Source organism: Canis lupus, chromosome 16 (assembly GCF_048164855.1).
Source record: "Canis lupus baileyi chromosome 16, mCanLup2.hap1, whole genome shotgun sequence".
Taxonomy (NCBI): domain Eukaryota; kingdom Metazoa; phylum Chordata; class Mammalia; order Carnivora; family Canidae; genus Canis; species Canis lupus.
The window spans coordinates 55,502,705-55,521,944 of record NC_132853.1 but is presented as its reverse complement, the minus strand read 5'-3'; the positions used below and the strand labels follow the sequence as shown (position 1 = coordinate 55,521,944).

General features: G+C 53.4%; 1 protein-coding gene across 1 annotated transcript; it reads left to right on the top strand.

The window, feature by feature from the left end:
- The first annotated feature begins 4,180 nt into the window (after positions 1-4,180).
- FADS6 (fatty acid desaturase 6) lies at positions 4,181-18,461 on the top strand. Its single transcript, XM_072781502.1, has 6 exons — positions 4,181-4,402; positions 4,880-5,046; positions 14,205-14,385; positions 14,961-15,148; positions 16,110-16,289; positions 16,880-18,461. Exons 1-6 carry the CDS (start codon positions 4,240-4,242, stop codon positions 17,027-17,029), a joined length of 1,029 nt encoding a protein of 342 aa, XP_072637603.1. The 5' UTR covers positions 4,181-4,239; the 3' UTR covers positions 17,030-18,461.
- Positions 18,462-19,240: the final 779 nt, after the last annotated feature.

The window sequence follows — 19,240 nt, the reverse complement described above, 5'->3', positions numbered from 1 at the left end:
GAGTTGTCCCCAGGGTTTGCCTATTTTGAGTACACTGGCTATGGCTCTTTCTTTGCATTTCTGTTGAGTGTATGCCTCGGGCATGCCCGTGTTCAGCTCTAATCAGGCTCTTTCCATTTAAAAAGAGAATCTGGGGCACCTGGGTGGCTCAGTGGCTGAGCGTCTGCCTTTGGCTCAGGTTGTGATCCCGGGTCCTGGAATCAAGTCCTGCATCAGGCTTCCTACAGGGAATCTGCTTCTCCCTCTGCCTGTGTCTCTGCTTCTCTCTGTGTGTCTCTCATGAATAAATAAATAAAATCTTTTTTTAAAAAATGAAAAAAAAAGAGAGCATCTGCTTCCTATCTTGTTTTCACTTTAGTCAACTCTACTGAGGTATAATTAACCATAATAAAACGCACCCGCTATGAGTGTGCAGGTCGATGACTTTAGACCAACATACACACCTGTGTGAACATGACCACAGGAAGATACGGAACATCTCTATTCTTCCAGACAGTTTCCTTGGGTCCCTTTGCAATTACTGTCCCCCACTCACTCCTCCCTGGGCAACTACTGATTTGATTTCTATCGCCGTATAATAGTTCTACTATCCTTAACCTTCCTATAAATGGAATCATACAGTAGGTTCTGGTCTGTGTATGGCTTCTTTCCCTCAGCATTCGGTCTGCAGGGCTGCGTCAGCTTATCCACACTGTTTGTCCATCCGCACTGTTGCCTGCACCAGCTGCTCTTTTATATTATGGGTGTTGTTTGGAGGTACCCGTGTGTCTGCCCATTCTCCCGTTGATGGACATTCGCGCTATTTCCAATGTGGCTATGATGAACAACGCTGCTTTGATCATCGAGATACACATTTTTTAAAAAAGTTTTATTTATTTATTCATGAGACACACACAGAAAGAGGCAGAGAAAAAAAAAAAGAGAGAGAGGCAGAGACACAGGCAGAGAGAGAAGCAGGCCCCATGCAGGGGGCCCGATGTGGGACTTGATCCTGGGACTTCAGGATCACACCCTGGGCCAAAGGCAGATGCTCAACCACTGAGCCACCCAGGCATTCCTGAGATATACATTTTTATGGGGACACATGTTTTTATTTCTGTTGGTTGAAGATCTGGGAGCTGCCTTGCTGGGTCATAGGATAAGTGTATATTTAACCTTAACAGGAAACTGCCAAACTGTTTTCCAGAGGGGTTGTATCGCCTTGTACCCTTGTCAGCCCAAATGAGAGGTCAGTTGCTCCACACCCTCTCGCCAACGTTTAGTGGTGCCTGGCGATTGGCATTTAGGAAATAGCAGGTCCGAAGGGCTAGCTCATAGGGGATTTTAATCTGCATTTCCCTAAAGACTGATGATGTGGAGCATCTTTTCATGGGCCCACAGGCCATCTGTACATTTCCTTCGGTGAACCGTTTATCTCAGTCTTCCAGATTTTGACTTACCCCTCTTCCATCCTACAACACCCCTCCCTTGCCATCTACATCGTCAGTACCCTCCTGTTTTAGGATGCTGAAACAGTCTCCAAATTAGTCTCTTGCACTCCAGTGGGCTACTCCGCTATGCCTGTGACCCTTCCTGAACACATTATGCGAGTCACTCCCTTGCTCTAGAGGCTGCTATGGCTCCCTGGGCCTTCAGGAGCAAGCCCCCCTTTCTGTCTGCCATTCTCTGTACCCCAGCACCTGGCTCCGCCCCTAACAATCTCCTAATCCTCTCCATGTCTTGAAGACCCAGAATGCCTTGTCCTCTTCCTTCTCAGCCAGGTTTAAATCTGCCTCTCTCCAGGGAGACTGCCAGCCAGCCCGCCCCACCCATGGAAGTTCCTGGCTCCTGGAGCTCTTCTAATGCACATTTTGCCTCTGCTCCTGTTTGACACTTAGCATTTGCTTCCTTTTTTTTTTTTTTAAAGAAATTATTTATTCATGAAAGAGAGAGAGAGAGAGTCAGAGACAGAGAGAGAAGCCAGCTTCCTGCAAGGAGCCTGATGCGGGACTTGATCCTGGACCCTGGGATCACAACTCCAGCAGAAGGCAGGTGCTCAACCACTGAGCCACCCAGGCATCCTTTCAGCATTTGTTTCATAACAGCGTCACTTAGATATCCAGGGGGAAGTGAGGGGATTCTTGGTACTTTCTTCCTACCTTGGTAGGAAGTTTCCTAGTTTATATGATAAAAGCCATGGAATTCCACCTTTATATAATTATATTATCATATTGCATATTAATATCAAATATGCTTTTTAAAATTGTACATGTCTGGGATCCCTGGGTGGCTCAGCAGTTAAGTGCCCGCCTTCGGCCCAGGGCGTGATCCTGGAGACCCAGGATCGAATCCCACATCGGGCTCCTTGCATGGAGCCTACTTCTCCCTCTGCTTCTGTCTCTCCCTGTGTCTCTCATGAATAAATAAATAAAATCTTTTAAAAAAATAAATAATTAAAAAATAAAAATTGTACATGTCCCCTCCCTGAAAATTCTAGTATATCTGGGGGGAGGACACCTCCCCCTTCTCAGTCTTAAGAATCTGATATAAACAAAAGATAATTGAATTTGGAGGAGACACCCTGGATTTGAGTTCTAGTTCTGCCATTTAGTAAATTCGGGCTGGGTGTTGGGCAGATCAGTTAATCTCTCTGGGCCTCTGTGAATCAGACGGGAAAGATATCATCCTTGCGGAGTTGTGGGGAAACACAAAACCTAATAAGGATACAGAAGCGGAGCATCTGGGTGGCTCAGTGGTTGAGCATCTGCCTACGGCTCAGATTGTGATCCCAGGGTCCTGGGATCGAGTCCTGCATCGGGCTCCCTACAGGGAGCCTGCTTCTCCCTCTGCCTGTGTCTCTGCCTCTCTCTGTATCTCTCATGAATAAATAAATTTTAAAAATCTTAAAAAAAAAAAAAAGGAGACGGAAGCCAATGATGAAGCTATGAGGATCCAGACTTGTCCGTGTGTGTGTGTGTGTGTGTGTGTGTGTGTGTGTGTGGTGAGAACCGGTCTGTTAGATTGTAAGTCCCTTAGAACACTGACCTGGTAAAGAAATCTTACCCTTTTCTACGGAATCAGAGGGATAAGCTCATAAGAATTCATGAAGGAAGATGCCATGGTAGACACCAGGAGTCATTCATTAGTGTCCCTAGCCTCCTCACCGGGCTTTCCTCTACCCCCTCTTCCTCTTGCTTTTCTTCCTCCTTCCCAAAGATCTCTGAAATGCTGCTGCCCTCATCATGCTGGACCTCATTTTGAAAGGGGGGTTCAGTATGAAACCAGGGAGAATGTAAAACAAAAAAAAAAAAGAAAGAAAAGAAAAAGGAGAACAGATCCCCAGATGCTGAGAAGGGAGTCAGCAGAGCCCAGGGGTTTGTGTGGGGAGGACCTCCAGCAGCTCCGGGTGGGGCTGCCCTGGTGGGAAGGGACTGGGGCAGGCGTTGCTCCCAAGGCAGGGGGGTGGCTGCTGTTTGCCATGCCCCTGAGCAAGTGGAACTACAGAGGGATCCACCCGGAATGATGACCCCTGGGTGTGTTTTCTCTATAGTTATGCCTTTCTCTATGGTGATTCCTTTTAGAGTTTCTCACTCCAAAAATCACTGGGCTGGAGGGCCAATTCTCCATGGGTCACTACTGTTAAAGTCGAGGACCAGAGGGACCCCCGCGCCCCCGTCTGTCTGGATGGAGTGAGTCCTTGAACCTTTGGTCCTAAGAATTCAGAAACGGTTTTGTGCCAGGAACTGTTCTGGCTGCGGAGGAAGCGGCCTAAACAAGGGTGACGAGGTAAGGAAGGCCCCGCGGGCGGGCGGACGGACGGACGGCAGTCTTGGAGGCGCGCCGGGTCGCGGGGAGCATCTGCCAAGTGCTACCAAGACACAGGCACAGGCTGGAGGATTAAGATGCTACGGCCGACGCCAGGCGCTGCGGGGACCCGGAGACCGCGGGGAAGGTGTCTGAGGTCAGGCGGTCAGGTGGCCCTGGGGTGGCTCTCCACGGGGTCTCGCCCCGGGGTCCTCCCCGCCCCGCGCATCCGCCCGGCTCCTCCTCCTCGGGACGTGCCCGGTGCCCCGGGGGGCCAGGCCGGGTCGCAGAGGCGCGCAGCAGGAGGCGCTCAGGTGCCCGGCGCGCACCGTGACACCGAGGGCGGGTGTCCCCAGCCGGCGCGTGACTCCGCCCCCGCCCGCCCCTGCTCGCGCCGTACGCCTCGGGGCGCCGCACGCCGTCCCCGACTCCTCCTGGGTCGCCGCGGCGGAGCCCATGGAGCCGGCTCGGGGCGCCCCCCGGGGGGACGGCGGGGGCGAGGCGCTGCTGGCCGAGCTGGAGGCGCTGGTCCGCGACGTGGAGAGGGCGAGCTCGTGGTGGGAGCGCCACGGCGTGGACTGCGCCATCCTCGCGCTCAGCCTCCTCTCCCTGCCGGCCGGTGAGGGGCACGGGACGGGGCGACAGGGGGCCGGGCTGCGGCTGCGGAGGGGGCCGCGGGCTAGGACGGTGGCGAGGGAGATGGGGACCCCTGGGGACCGCGGCCTGGGGGAGATGTGCGTACTGCGGGGACCCTAGGAAGGACGGTTCGCCCCAAGTCCGAAAGTCTAGTTGCAGTGTCCTGCCATACGTCCCCAGAATGGGCGCTGGAGGGGGAAGGCCTGATGGCTTGAGGGGGAGGGAGGATTTTGAGAGGGATGAGAGGGACTGGAGGAGGGGAGGATGTTCCACGGGGGCACACCAGGGATGGAGCTTCCCCGGGACCTCCCCTGATGGGCACCTGCCTCGCTGCTGCCTCTGGCAGCCCCCAGGGCTTCAGCCCGCTTTGGGGCCAGGGTGTTTGGGCCCAAATCTCCAAGAGCTGGAGGAAAAGCCTGCCCCCCCCGCCCCCCATCCCCATTCTCCTTCCTCCATACAGGGTTCTTATGCCTGCGCTCCGAGAATGTCGTGGTCCTTGGGCTGGGCATCACCATCCTGGGTGTGTGCCACTACACACTCACTGTCAAGGGCAGCCACCTGGCCACTCACGGTGCGCTCACAGAATCTAAACGATGGAACAAGATTTGGGAGCTTTTCTTCGTGGAGGTGAGCCTGGCTGGGGTGAGGGTGACTACGGGTACTGTGTTGGCATTGCTCTTTCTTTTCTTTCTTTCTTTCTTTCTTTCTCTTTCTTTCTTTCTTTCTTTCTTTCTTTCTTTCTTTCTTCTTCCTTCCTTCCTTCCTTCCTTCCTTCCTTCCTTCCTTCCTTCCTTCCTTTCTTTCTTTCCTTCTTTCCTTCTTTCCTTCTTTCCTTCTTTCCTTCTTTCCTTCTTTCTTTCTTTTCTTTCTTTCTTTCTTTCTCTCTTTCTTTCTTCTTTCTCTTTTGTAATCTCATTGTTCCATGGAAACATGCAGGTGTGCACAGCTGTGTGTGCCTATGTGGACAGGCCACTGCAGCTGTTGGTATGTGTATCTAAGTGTGCAGCACGCTCTAGTCATGTGTGTGTGCATGTGTGCATAGCCCTAAGCCCTTGAGAGGGGGCTTCACTGGTGGGTAGAGAGCTGCGTGAGGAATGTATTCAAGTCCACTTATGGCAGTGCACCTGGCCTGGGCACCCCTGTTTCTCCTGGGGGCACCTACTTGCCTCTCTGTAGCACTGGACCAAGTGGTGATAGAACCTCCTCCTCTTAGCAGGACACCTGCCCTGGCTACCACCTTTGGGGCCTCCTGGTTTCATAGGAAAATGTGAACCCCGGCCAGGAAAGAGAGAGGGGACAGGGGCCTAGAGTGTCCCAACTCCAGAACATGCCCCTCTGATGCTTGACGATGGCCAAGCCATCCTGAGGACGCCCTCCTCTCCTGACCTAAGCCTTCCCTGACTTCCTTCGACTCCCTCCCGATTCTGCCTCACTCTTCTCACCTGTGGGCAAAGCCAGAGGTTTCTGGCCAGATCGTCCCTCTCTCTGGGTTGGTGTCAGGCCTTTCCAGTTCCTCTGTGGAACCTACCCCCTTCCGCTCCCCCCTTCCAGGTAGACCTTTGCCTGGCCGCCCAGATCCCTTAGGAACAAATATGAAAGCTGGCCCCAAGCAGTGCTTTTCTGCCACTGGTTACCATGACCAATTAACTCAGTTTTTAACTTGATGTAGCTTTATGAAGGTTTCTATACTTAAACACGCATGCACAGACACATAGATGACATTTTATAGTTATACATCTCTTACCTAGTGCTCTCCATCTTCCCTCTCTACCCTTCCCCTCCTCTCCCACCTGTGCACATTTCTTTTTTAAGATTGTATTTATTCATGAGAGACCCACAGAGAGAGACAGACACAGGCAGAGGGAGAAGCAGACTCCCCGTGGGGACCCCAATTAGGAACTTGATCCCAGGACCCCGGGATAATGAGCTGAGCCAAAGGCAGGTGCTGAATCACTGAGCCACCCAGGTGTCCCCCTGCTCACGTTTCTAAAGTGCTAAGAACAAGAGGAACCTACAGGTTCCTGATCCTCAGGGTCCATTTCAAGCTATTTCCCTTCCCAGGGATCCCTGGGCATTGGTGCTAGCCAGACTCTGAGGCCTGGAGCTGGGGTCAGATGCCCCCTTGTTTGTAATCATGGGCAGGGGAGAAGCAGGGAACACAGCAGTTAGGATTAGCTCTGTGTGAACTTTTCAAAGCTGTCCTGAGTGCCAGGTGCCCTGGGGGCACCTAAGGATGAGTGAGTGCTGTGGATTTTGGACTCTTACAACAGGGAATTTGACTGTACAGAGGTCAAATTTCACTGTGCAGCTGAATGACCTGGAGGCCCAGGCTTGTTGGAAGAGAGCGCCCTGGCCACCCTATGTACCAGGTTCCCCAGGTGAATCTGATACCCACCAAAGTCTGAGAATGCCCTGGCTTCTGTTCTGGGGAACAAGGCAGCTATGGTGGATGCCGAGAGAAGGCAGGGAGCTGAGGACACCTCTACTGAGAAGCTTCGCCAGCTTCCCCAGGTTCCTCGCTGAAGAGCGGCAGGGAATCAGTGTCTAGTAGACAGGCCCCCAGGGCCTGGCCTCACCTTTGTTTTTTTGTATGTTCAGCTCGTAGCACCAGGTCAAACTCCTGGTAGGTGTTTTGTCAGTGGTTATTATGATGACTCTGCAGGTGATGTGGGGGAAAGGTCCAGGAAAAAGCCAGTGAGTGGAGGGTCCTGTCTAGAGGCCCGTGAGCCCCCTGTGGTGGAGGAGGTGTGGTTCTCCCCTCCGTGTCCTGACTGCTGGTGGACACGTCACACGTGGTTTGGTTCTGGCTATGCCCCTGCCGGGGGTCTCCCCATACCCCTGGCCTTAGTGGGCCAAGTGGAATCCTCAGGCGGGATGCTGGTCTTGGCAGCCAGGCAGGGCCCAGCGTGGGGGCACAACCTTTGAAGTCACATGCCCAGCCCCGCTGGTCGCCTGACCTTGGGCAAGTTACTTAATTCAGCGTTGGCTTCCTCATCTAATAGAAATAATAACATCACTGGCCTGATGGAGCCAGTGCGAGGATTAAATGCGACCTCAGAGATCTGGATTTAGGGTATACGCCTGACTCTTGGATGCTCCCCAAGTGTTGGCGCTGCTCCTTTTTTCTGGAGGGAGCATGCCATCAGCTGCGAGGAGAGGGTTAGCAGTTTTGCTGTTCTTGTCTGTTAGTGTTGTTTGTGTTTTTTATTTTTTTTATTTTTGTGTGTGTATGTTTTAAAGATTATTTATTTATTTATTTATTTATTTATTTATTTATTTATTCATGAGAGACACACACACACACACAGAGGCAGAGACACAGGCAGAGGGAGAAGCAGGCTCCATGCAGGGAGCCTGACATGGGACTCGATTCTGGGACTCCAGGATCATGCCTTGGGCTAAAGGCAGGCGCTAAACCGCTGAGCCACCCAGGGATCCCCCTGTTGTTTGTGTTTGACAGAAAGGTTCATGCATTTTGCCGAGCTGGACAGATCTGAGTGTGAGTGTGTGAGTGTGTGTGTGCACATCTGCTGCCCACCACCTGTTCTCTGTGAGGATGTGTTCTCGCTGCCCGGGACACTCCTGGACCCCCGACTCCCCACTTCTGCTGTGTCCTGTAGTCTTCTCTCTTTGATCCTCCTCTCATTGGCCACCTGTGCTCCACCCCAGCCTTCACCCTCAAGAACTTTATTACAAGTTACATGTGTGTAAGTGTCCTTACTATAGAATGGTCTAGTTTTCTGGTCTGTAGCCCAGGGCGTCAGTGAGTGTCTTTGGTGTCCCCATGCACCCAGGTTTGGCCAAGTTTGTCTCTGGGTCCACTGGCTTGAGCTGCAGGGTGGGATAGGGGCCTGATCCTCTCTGACTGCTGGGATCTGGGGGGAGGGGCAGGCAGGAGGGACAGCGCAGTGACACTCCAGTTGTGGCTGTTTCTTTGAGGTATCCCCAGTCATACACCCAACCCGCACTAGAGTGAGCTTCCCATTTCTGGTCTACATGAGAACGTTCTGTTCCTCCTGCTGGTGAGCCTCTGAGCCTCTCCCCAGTCCAGTGATGGTCCTGGCTTTCCCTGCAAGAGCACCTGCCCCTTCTGTCCTAGGTTATGTGATGAGACCACAGGAGGGTGGGGGCAGGATGGGGTGGGCAGGGCAGTCCTTGGTTTTAATCCCACAGCTTGAGAAGGATCAACGCCCCCCCCCCCACCCCGCAACGAATCTGAGGGCTTTACGGACTTCTCTGTATTTCACTCACAGTCAAGTTGCTTCCTTAGTAGGGACACCTGGGTGGCTCGGTGGTGGAACATCTGCCTTCGGCTCAGGTCTTGATCCCGCGATCTTGGGATCCCGTGGTCCTGGGATCGAGTTCGGGGTCAGGCTTCCTGCAGGGAGCCTGCTTCTCCTTCTGCCTATGTCTCTGCCTCTCTGTGTCTTTCATGAATAAATAAATAAATCTTTTTTTTTAAAGATTTTATTTATTTATTCATAGAGACAGAGAGAGAGGCAGAGACACAGGCAGAGGGAGAAGCAGGCATCATACAGAGAGCCTGATGTGGGACTCGATCCAGGGTCTCCAGGATCACACCTGGGCTGCAGGCGGCACTAAACCGCTGCGCCACTGGGGCTGCCCATAAATAAATCTTAAAGAAAAAAAAGTTGCTTTCTGAGTGGGAGAGAACAGGTCGATCCAGTACTAAGCTCTTTAGTGTGTCTCAACCTCAAACCTTCCTTCTAAAAGTTGGCTTTGTGCTGCAGGGGTGGGGTCACAGCTGATCCAAGGAAACTGGGGGGGCTGGCTCTGCCCTGAGGGAAGGGGTGTCACACAGGGGAATGTCATCACCTTTGCTGGAGTCCCATGTAGAGCTCAGAAGCCCCAGCCTGGGCCCGATTCTCAAGTTCAGTGTGGCCATTACCTTCTGGGCTGTCTCTAACAGCCACCCAACTGTGGCTCTCTGTCCCCTCCCGAATCTTGTGGGGCATTGGTCTGAGTATGCCCGACTGTGATTTTTAATTTTTTTAATTTTAAAAATTTATTCAGAGGGCAAGACTAGATCTGTAGTACAAAATATACTTTTGTGAACAAACAGACTTTAGTTTTGAAATAATTATAGATTCACAGGACTTGGCAAAAATATGGCAGAGAGGTCCAGGGTACCCTTCACCCAGCTTTCCCCATTAGTTACATTTATATCCTTTTTTAAAAAATATGTTACTTGGGGGATCCCTGGGTGGCTCAGCGGTTTGGTGCCTGCCTTCGGCCCAGGGCATGATTCTGGGGTCCCGGGATCAGCTCCTGCTTTGGGCTCCCTGCATGGAGCCTGCTTCTCCCTCTGCCTGTGTCTCTACCTCTCTCTCTCTACCTCTCTCTCTCTCTCTCTCTGTGTGTCTCTCATGAATAAATACATAAAATCTTTTTTAAAAAAGGATGTTATTTATTTATTTTAGAGGGAGAGAGAGAGTGTGTGTGTGAGTAGGGGGAAGAGCAGAGGGAGAGAGATGAGCAGACTGCACTGAGCATGGGGCCCGATGTGGGGCTTGATTCCAACCACCCAGGTGCCCCTTTTTATATAACATTTATATTTATTACAAGTTACATGTATATGAGTCTCCTTCAGTAGCCAGACCAGAAAATTGACATTGGACTGTGTGTGTGTGTGTGTGTGTGTGTGTGTGTATCTCTGCCATTTTACCATGTTCAGATTTGGAAAATGGACTTTCAAGTAGCCCCCACCCCACTGTCCTCAGCTTTGGTGTAGCTTCCTCAAAGATAAGCCCAAGGACTCTGGGAAGAGGGTCTCGTGGCAATCCCTACTCCCGTGGGTCTATAAGGCCCGGCTCCTGGTGGCAGGGACCGTGGTGGCCTAGCATATGGCCCTCGGAGGCAGAGGACCCTGGAGCAGGGCCAGGGAGTCATGTGTGGATGGCAGCCCAAGTGTGAGGACTGCAGCCTTGAGGGAGGAGCTTGGGGAGGAGAGGGCAAACTCCCCATTAGCACGATAGTGGCTCCCCAGCAGGGTGAGGACACCCTGCTTGAGGGGGGGCTCCGGGGCTGGGACAGCGTTGGTCCAGGCTGAGTGGCAATGGGCCAGCAATGTTGTCCACATCACTGAGCTGCTCCTCCCTGACAAGTCCTCCACTGGGTGCTGGGGTCACAACAATGACCCAGACCCACTTCTAGTTCCCCAAGGGCTCATAGTCAGGTGGGGAAACAGATACACATGAATGACATGGAAATAATAAAATTCCCGATTATATCATCGGACACTTACTGGGTGCTTACTGTGTACTTTATGCGAATTGTTGCATTTAGTAGTGATGCCTCCCTGTGAGTGGAAGCTGTGATTACCCTCACTTCATAGATAAGGAAACACTGGTCTGAGAGGTTAAGTCACTTGGCCAAGGCTGCTCACCCTTAAAATGTGCAGCCAGGGATCAGGGCAGGTGGAATGTGACAGGGGCATCAACCAGGTGTGTAGGGTATGAACACAGAGAGAGCACAGAAAGCACAGGGAGCACATGGCAGGGATAGGACCAATATCTCCAGATATCTTTGGCTGTTGTGACTGGTGTGTGTGTATGTGTGTGTGTGTGCGTGTGTGCATGTTACTGGCACCTAGTGGGTAGAGCCCAGGGGTGCATCTGGGATATACTCTACAAGAAAAGAATTGGTTGCTTATCTGAAATTTGAATTTACCTGCGGATCCTATACTTTATCTGACAAACCTATTGCTGAGGCCCGGGGAGCCCCAGAGGCCCCCACCACCCTGAAGCCAACATGAAGGGGCTGCTCAGCTCCTCGGAATCAGTGAGAGAGGGCCTGGAGGGAGCCCGGGGCCTGTCCTGCCTCAGGGCAGCTGGCCCGGGACAGCAAGGCACCTTTCCGTCCCATCTGGTCCATGCTTGTTTGGCCCCTGCCCCTGTGCCCACTTTGGCAGTGATCCCACCATGCCCTAAACCCTAAGCTGGAAACCTGGTCATAGCCCTTAATCCCTCTTGCTCCTCCCAGATCTGTCCCTCTTGCCTGTCCCAATCCCATTCCTTTTCCAACAGCCTGCAGCCATCACCTGTCTTGTCCTGCCCCTCCCCTCCCAATCCAGTAGAATGACCTGTTTACATCCCAACTTTGCATCATAATTTTATTATCATGGGTTTTAATACTGCCAGGTCATTGTTCGTTTAAAAAAATAAAAGGGCAGCCCGGGTGGCTCAGCGGTTTAGAGCCACCGCCTTCAGCCCAGGGCATGATCCTGGAGACCCGGGATCAAGTCCCACTTTGGGCTCCTTGCATGGAGCCTGCTTCTCTCTCTCTCACTCACTTTTTCTCTCTCTGTGTGTTTCTCATGAATAAATAAAAAATAAAAAAAATCTTTAAAAAAATTAAAAAATAATATTCAAGGGCATGGGAATCCCTGGGTGGCTCAGCAGTTTGGCGCCTGCCTTTGGCCCAGGGCGTGATCCTGGAGTCCTGGGATTGAGTCCCACATCGGGCTGCTTGCATGGAGCCTGCTCCTCCCTCTGCCTGTGTCTCTGCCTTTCTCTCTGTGTGTCTCTCATGAATAAATGAATAAAATCTTTAAAAAAATATTCGAGGACATGTAAGAGATCAAGGACCTCCCAGGAGGAAAGTGGGGACCTGGGGCTTCACTGAGGTAGGAAGAGCTGTAACTGCATAGTTTTTGAATTCTGAATTATATAAATATATTACCTATTTGAAGGGTCAGTTTTTTCAAACCACCGCCTTAGCTGTTAACTATCTTTGGCCCTCGGCAGAGGTCTGAGGGTGCTTCCGAGTGCAGACAGCCAAGTGAAGGAATAGGTGAACGAGGAGATACTTGGGGTCCCTGACGCTGAGTGGAGGGAAGTGTCAAGAGGATGTGCCCTGGTGCCTGCCCCGTGCATACTCTGGCCACTTGCAGTGCCTGAGTGCTGCTAAGAGACCGGGGCCCTTAATTAATTCTTCCTGAGGGGCACAGAGCATAGCCACAGGAAGAAGCAACACCTAACTTAGGGCGCCTGGCTGGCTCTGTTGATGGAGCGGCTGCCTTCGGCTCAGGTCATGATCTCAGGGTCCTGGGATCGAGCGCTGCATCTGCAATGGGCTCCCTGCTCAGTGGGGAGTCTGCTTCTCCCTCTCCTCTTCCTCCCTGCTCGTGCTTTCTCTCTCTCAAATAAGTAAATAAAATCTAAAAATATATATGGTTTCTTAAAAAAAAGAAAAAAAAGCTGCTTCTTCCAAGTTCCATGGGGTAGAACTTGAGATTCCAAACACACGCTCGCAGGCCTTGGCCAGAGGCAGGCTGGCCTCTGAGGGGGCCCAGCGGCCCCCAGCTGCAGCCCCTCGCGCCAGGGGCTGGAAGCCTCTGCCTGGAACTGGAACCAACCACACGGCCCCAGTGGGCACGTGCTCTGGAGACCCGAAGGCCTGGAAGAGATGTCAAAACAGGTGACAAAAGCAGCGAGCACAACCCACCCCTGGGAGAGTTACCTCCCTGAAGAGCAGAGCCCTCGTCCTGCCTCCAGGGCCGGGCTGTGCCAGTTGGGCAGGTCTGTCTGCGGTACAGCTTCCGCGGAGCGTCCTTGCTGTGCCCCTCGGTGTCCTTGGCTGGAGCTTCCGGTTACATTTTCGTGCCGTTTTAGTCCAAGTTTCTGCAGATGGAGCGTGAAGACAATGTCTTTCCTGATTTGTCTTCTCCTGGCTTTGCCTCTGCTGCCTGGATCCAGAGCCTGGGGACCCGCTGCCTTGTAGTTGGTGGCTCGTCTCAGGGGTCTGTCTGATGGCTTATCTTGGGTGGATTCTGGGTTCAAATCCTACCTCTGCCGCCTTCCTCCCTGGGTGACCTGGGGTGGTCACGTGGCCTCTCTCTGTCTTGGTTTCTGCTTCTATCAAGGGTGGATCATAAGGCCGCTGACCCGCTGGGCTTGGAAGATGAACAGATGACACGTGTGAGGTGCAGGGCACTGAGCACTCGGTGAAGGCTGTTCGGCTGTCTTCACGAGGCTCACAGTGATCCCAACTGGGAAACTCTTGGTGTTCTGGAAACAGGCAGGCGGCCTCTTCGACAAAATTAGCAAAATCTTCTGGCCTGATTAAAATATTGGAGGAGGCTGACATCTGCATTTTCATTTGCATGTATCTGCATAAGAAACACCTTAGTGCTGCTTTTGCATTTGGAACCACTGCCCTCCTCCGAGTCCAGAACTGCTGTCCCGCTGTGGCTCCTGGGCAGTTTGGAAGAATCCCATGAGGATGAGGACAAGGGCGCAGACCAGAGGAGTCGGCCCTGGGGAGCAACTCACACTCAGCCCCCACCCGGGCACCTGGTCCTGGTCGCCACCCTCAGGGACATATCACTCCTGCACCCCTCCCCACACTGCCAGGGGCTCAGAATGCAAAGCAGTGCTCTGAAGATACAGAGGTTTCCAAGAGAAACAGGCACAAAATAATTGCAATAGGGTGCCAAGAGCTTTACCCCCCTGACAGCCCCCTCAGGCCTGCAGGCTTGCCCGGGTGGTCAGTGGCAGAGTGGCAGCTGGGGCTTCCCAGTTGCTTCCCACCTCCAAACACTTAGCATCGCCACAATGAGTGGGTGCAGCTCTTTTGACTGGCTGCCACCCTGTGGTCATGGATACCTGCGAGCTGATGGTGTGGGTAGCTGGGGGGTGTGAGGCAGGGAGGCCCTGGAAATGCAGCTTCGGGGGATGGTGGGTGTTCTCAGGGCTTGCAAAGGTCCTGCTTTGCTTGACTGTGCCCGACATGGACTCCGGTGCCCTCTCTGGCCCCTCCTCCAGGTATGCTCTGCCTTCAGCGCTGAGTACGCCAAGTATGGACACGTCAAGATGCACCACGGTTACACCAACGTTTTGGGCCTGGGGGACTCAAGCACGTGGAGGTTGCCTTGCCTCAACCGCTATGTGTACATGTTCCTGGCTCCTCTCTTGATCCCCATCATAACCCCACTGGTGGCTGTGGGTGAGTATGCCAGGGCTGTGCCCTGGCACGACCTGCTTCCCCGCTTTCCTTACTTCCCCTCCTGGCTTCCCGGAGGCCTGAGACAGCCATGCAGGGTGGAAGGGCCCTGGACCCAGGGCCAAGTCTGGCTCTGCCACTTACTTACTGGCTGATGACCATCAGCAGGTAATTTAACCACTCTGACTCAGGTTCTCACCTGGTCCTCAAGGGTGGTGTGAAAGCACTGTGAGGTCATGCATATAAAAATACTTCGCACATGCCTCAGGTTACACTGCATGTTAATATCATGGGAGCAATATCATACGGCGGAAGGAGGGGCGGGAGGGCAGCACACCTGGGTCCCAGCCCTGGGTCCCTGCGACTTACTAGCAGAGTGGCCTCGGTCAAGTTGCTTAATACTCTGCTTCCATATCCAGAAAATGGGTGGACGTACTTTTCGGGACTGTGTGGATGCACTCTTGGCCCTAGTTAGCTCACTAGTTAGCAGCACTGGGGCCGCAGGGAGCCGGCTTGTGTCCGAGCAGCACCTTGCCCTCCCCTGACCCCGGCACTCTACGTCTTGCTCCCTCTGGCAGAGCGGCTGAGGAAGGTGGAGCTCAGGTTGGCTGCACGGTCGCTGGGCCTGATTTTCCTGGGCCTCTATGCTCACTACTGGGTGCTCCTGAACGTGTCTGGCTTCAGGAGCCCTGGCTCGGCCCTGCTCTGCATGCTCACCACCAGATCCCTGCTGGCCCACCCTTACCTCCACGTGAACATCTTCCAGGTGAGCCCCCCCCCGCCCCCCCGCTAGACTCAGTGTTCTAGGGAGAGAGAGGGGCATTCATTCCTCCACTTTCCACCCCAAACTCTCTGTGGGTTATCAGGTAAAGAATTTGCTTCTCTTCAACACTGGCTACCATTCACATGTGGATGGTGGATGGAAGATTTAAGAAACTTCTACGCCTTTGGCACTTGATTAGGTGCTGTGGAGGGATAAGTGATTAAGAAGGACCCCATTTCCTGCCCTCGGGGCACTTACTGTGATAAGCCCAAGTGACATGAGCTGTGGGCCATTACAGAGGCCCCAGTGCAGGCCACGAGGCTGGAGAAGCCAGAGACAGGAGGTCTCCATGGGGGCCAGGGGCTCAGTACTCAGATCCAGGGTCATTTCCATATGGATGTGACCCTGCTCCCTGGACATGAAGCCAATGATGACTTCATCTCAAAGTGCACCGCTCCTGGAGTCATCCTGCCACCTGCCTGTCCTGCTAGTGCAGATGCTTCCATTCACTTCCAAACCCCTTAGGGGAGGCATTTATCCATACTTGTTGAGTGAAAAACTGCACGAGGGTACACAAACTTGATCTTGAACCCTGAGCAGGATTGTGACTGGTGCAAAGAAACCAGGGAAGGGTCTCTCCAGGACGAGACAAAGGCATAGTGGCATGAGAGCAAGCAGTGGGCAGTAGTGGGCATGTCAGTACCATGAAGTCCAAGGGGCATCCAGGCCAAGCCCCTCATTTGTACGGATGGAGACAGAGGCCCAGAGATGGGTGAGACTGAGTTCAGAGCACAGGCGGAAGAGTCCCAGCCTCTCGCCTCTCTGGGTCCTGCCAGAGTGGGAGTGAGGGAGGCAGAAGGACCCACTGGGTCCCCAAGTGGTAGGTGGGGATGTCCAGGGCAGGGTGGGGAGGTACAGGGCTGCCCGGCCCAGCCCTAGGGTGTGACCCCCGTGTCTGTCACAGCACATTGGGCTGCCCATGTTCTCCCGGGACAAGAAACCCCCCCGGATTCACATGATGAGCCTGGGCGTGCTGAACTTGCCGCGGCTGCCTGTGCTGGACTGGGCCTTTGGCCACTCCATCATCAGCTGCCACGTGGAGCATCACTTCTTCCCCCGGCTCTCTGACAATATGTGCCTGAAGGTAGGTGGGGATTGGGCTGGATGAACCGACTATCCGAGGGCAGAGGGGGGTTACCCTCAGGGTCCACCTGAACCCTGGGCCCCCTGGCTGGCCTGGCCTGAAGTACCCTGGAAGTCAGCCCTGTGCACAAGCAGCAGTGTGCGTTTCTGATCAGAGACGTGTGGGTTTCTTACTCCCACGGTGACTCTGGACAAGTTAACTGAATGTCGAGGGGCTGCAGCTTCCTCATCTGGAAGATGAGAGTAAGCAGTGCTTGCTGGCAGGCTTTAAGGATGAAAGGAGATGGACCTGAAATGCTGGGTACACAGTATGTGCTTGGTCAAAGGGAGCCCCAGTTTTTATTCCCTATGCCAAGGAGGACTGTCATGGAGTTGGGCACCCTGGGTGAGGGGATGTGGATGAGAAGCCCCCGACCCCTTTTCCTTGCCTGCTGGGAGGGGAGAGGTAGGAATCCCACCTACCCCTGCTGCCCCTCAGCTCCTCCAGAGCATCATGGAACCAGGAGACAGGGGCTGGGGCCGAGAGGAGGAAGGGCTCCCCATGGGGAGGGGGTCTTGGCTCAGTGGCCTCTCTTGCCCATCTCCTGGCAGGTGAAGCCCGTGGTGTCCCAGTACCTCCATGAGAAGCAGCTGCCGTACAACGAGGACTCTTACCTGGCTCGCTTCAGGCTGTTTCTCAGTCGTTATGAGGAGTTCATGGTACAGACCCCTCCCATCACCGAGCTGGTGGGACTGCAGTGAGGGGTGGGCAGCACAGTCACCCTGCACCCCCTCCCTGGCCCAACCTTAGCCCTCTTGCTTCTGCTGGCCTTCCCTCCGCCCAGGAGGGCTTGGGCCCTTCCCCACTGCAGTGGCTGCTAAGGAGCCCTCTCCCTGGGGAGCATAGGGAGAGGCTACTTTTGGCAGACTTTCCTGGTTTCTCAGCCAGAGAAGCCTCTGCAAGGCAGAGGCTCAGCAACTCCTGAGACCTGCACCATCAGTGAAATCCAAGTGTATGTGTTTTGTGGGGAGAGCATTCCAGGGGAACTAAGGGCATAAATAAGAGTGTAAATAGTTTTGAGCTTGACCTTGGCTAGCTTGAGAAAAAATCTGCTTTGTTCCATGATGTTTAGAAGGGGTGGACCCAAAAGAACTATCAATTGCAAAGAGAAAAATTACTGAGAAGGTAGTCAAGGCTGGAGGGGGGTGATGGGCATAGGGTCTAGAGGACAGGCGGCCTTTGAGGGGAGATGGCGGAAGACAGGGTGCAGATACAAGGATTTGGAATCAGGAGCAGGGCTTGCCTGTGAACAGGCGCCTGCAGCCTGAGAGGGAGGCAGGGATACAGAGAATCACCGATGCCAGCCAGAGGAAGAAGGCAGCGTGCTAAGACACCACTGAGAGTCAGCCCAAAGTGGGCAGCCTGGAGAGAGGGCTGGGGGCCACCCTAACCTGTGGCTGGATGAGAGGGCGCAAGGAAGGGCCCCCAGCTGGAGGCAGAGGGAGGGACAGAAGAGGCCAGGCCTATGACAGGAGCCAGAGCAGTTAGTCCAAAGCACAGTTTCTTATGTTGGCAGTATTGACATTATGGCCAGATGGTTCCTTGTCACTGGGCCCTATCCTGGGCATCCTAGGATGTTTAGCAGCATCCCTGGCTTTTACCCACAGGGATGCCAGGAACCCAAGTTGTGACAATCAAAAATGTCTCCAGACATTGCCAACTAACTGTCCCCTAGGGGGCAAAATCATCTCTGGTTGCAAACGTGCAAGTCGTGTTTTAGCACACAACTGCCTTGTTTTTCAGTGAAGCCTTGGACAGGGTGGAGGGCTCTCATGCTGGCTCTGATGCTGGGAAGGCTAAATGCAGCCATTGGGATGGGCAGAGGGGTTAGATAGCAGGCCACGCCGTCCTGTCAGCCTGGTCCTGGTGGAGAACCCATCTCTGGCCCCCTAGATCCATTCCCTACCCTACTCTTTCTCCACCCTGCCTTCCTCTACCAAAGACCACAGCTGCTTCTGTGCGGTGCCCTTTCCCACAGCTCTCACTACTTTTGAAACTGCTTCCTCCTTTTGTTCCTTCGGGCCCTGGGTGGAAATGGCTTCCAGCCGTTGCTAGCCAGGGGGGCTTCACCATCCACTGGATCCTGCCCACACCTCTGTAAGAAGTTCCTTCATTAAACTCTTTTCAATCAGCCCTTTTGAGTGTGCCATCTGTTTCTTGCTGGGAGGCTGATAGAGCAGAGTTCTGGATCCAAGCAGCCCTCTTGGAACAGGAAAGGGTTGGCAGCCTCCCCAGCTGGCTGCTTTGCTATACGTTACTGCTGCTCTTTTGAAATGCATTAACAGCTCAGAAGTGGCCCTCGGGTCTGGGAATGTGATTAATCAAACTGCTAATTCTCCAAATGACAAAATGCAATGTCAGAAAAGGTCCCATTGCATAGTCCTGGCTAATGACCCAAACCATCCTAATCCATACCAATGACTCATTATTATTGATCTGGGCCTGAGTGGGGAATGGGCAGCCCTCGTACCAGACCTGGCTGTACCACAGGAGCCTGGGAACAAGACACTTGATTTCTTTGCGGCTCGATTTTCTGTCACTCTAAGGATGTGGGCTGGGAATGCAATGGGGGTTGAGAGGGAAGGAGGGGGTGATAGGAGAGACTCTACAGAGACCTAAGATCTAATTTACAGAGGTATATGGGAGGTGATAATATTGATGATGGTGATGACGATAGCTAACATTTTCAGAACTTATGGCAAACATTTTTTTGAGAGGGAAGGGGAAGGGAGGGGCAGAAGGAAAGGGAGAGAATCTCAAGCAGGCTCCACACCCAGCACAGAGCCCTACACGGGGCCCAATCCCCCGGACCCTGAGATCATGACTTGAGCTGAAATCAAGAGTCAGGCACTTAACCTATGGAGTCACCCAGGTGTCCCGAGATAATATGTATTTTGGGCTTGGTGGACCAT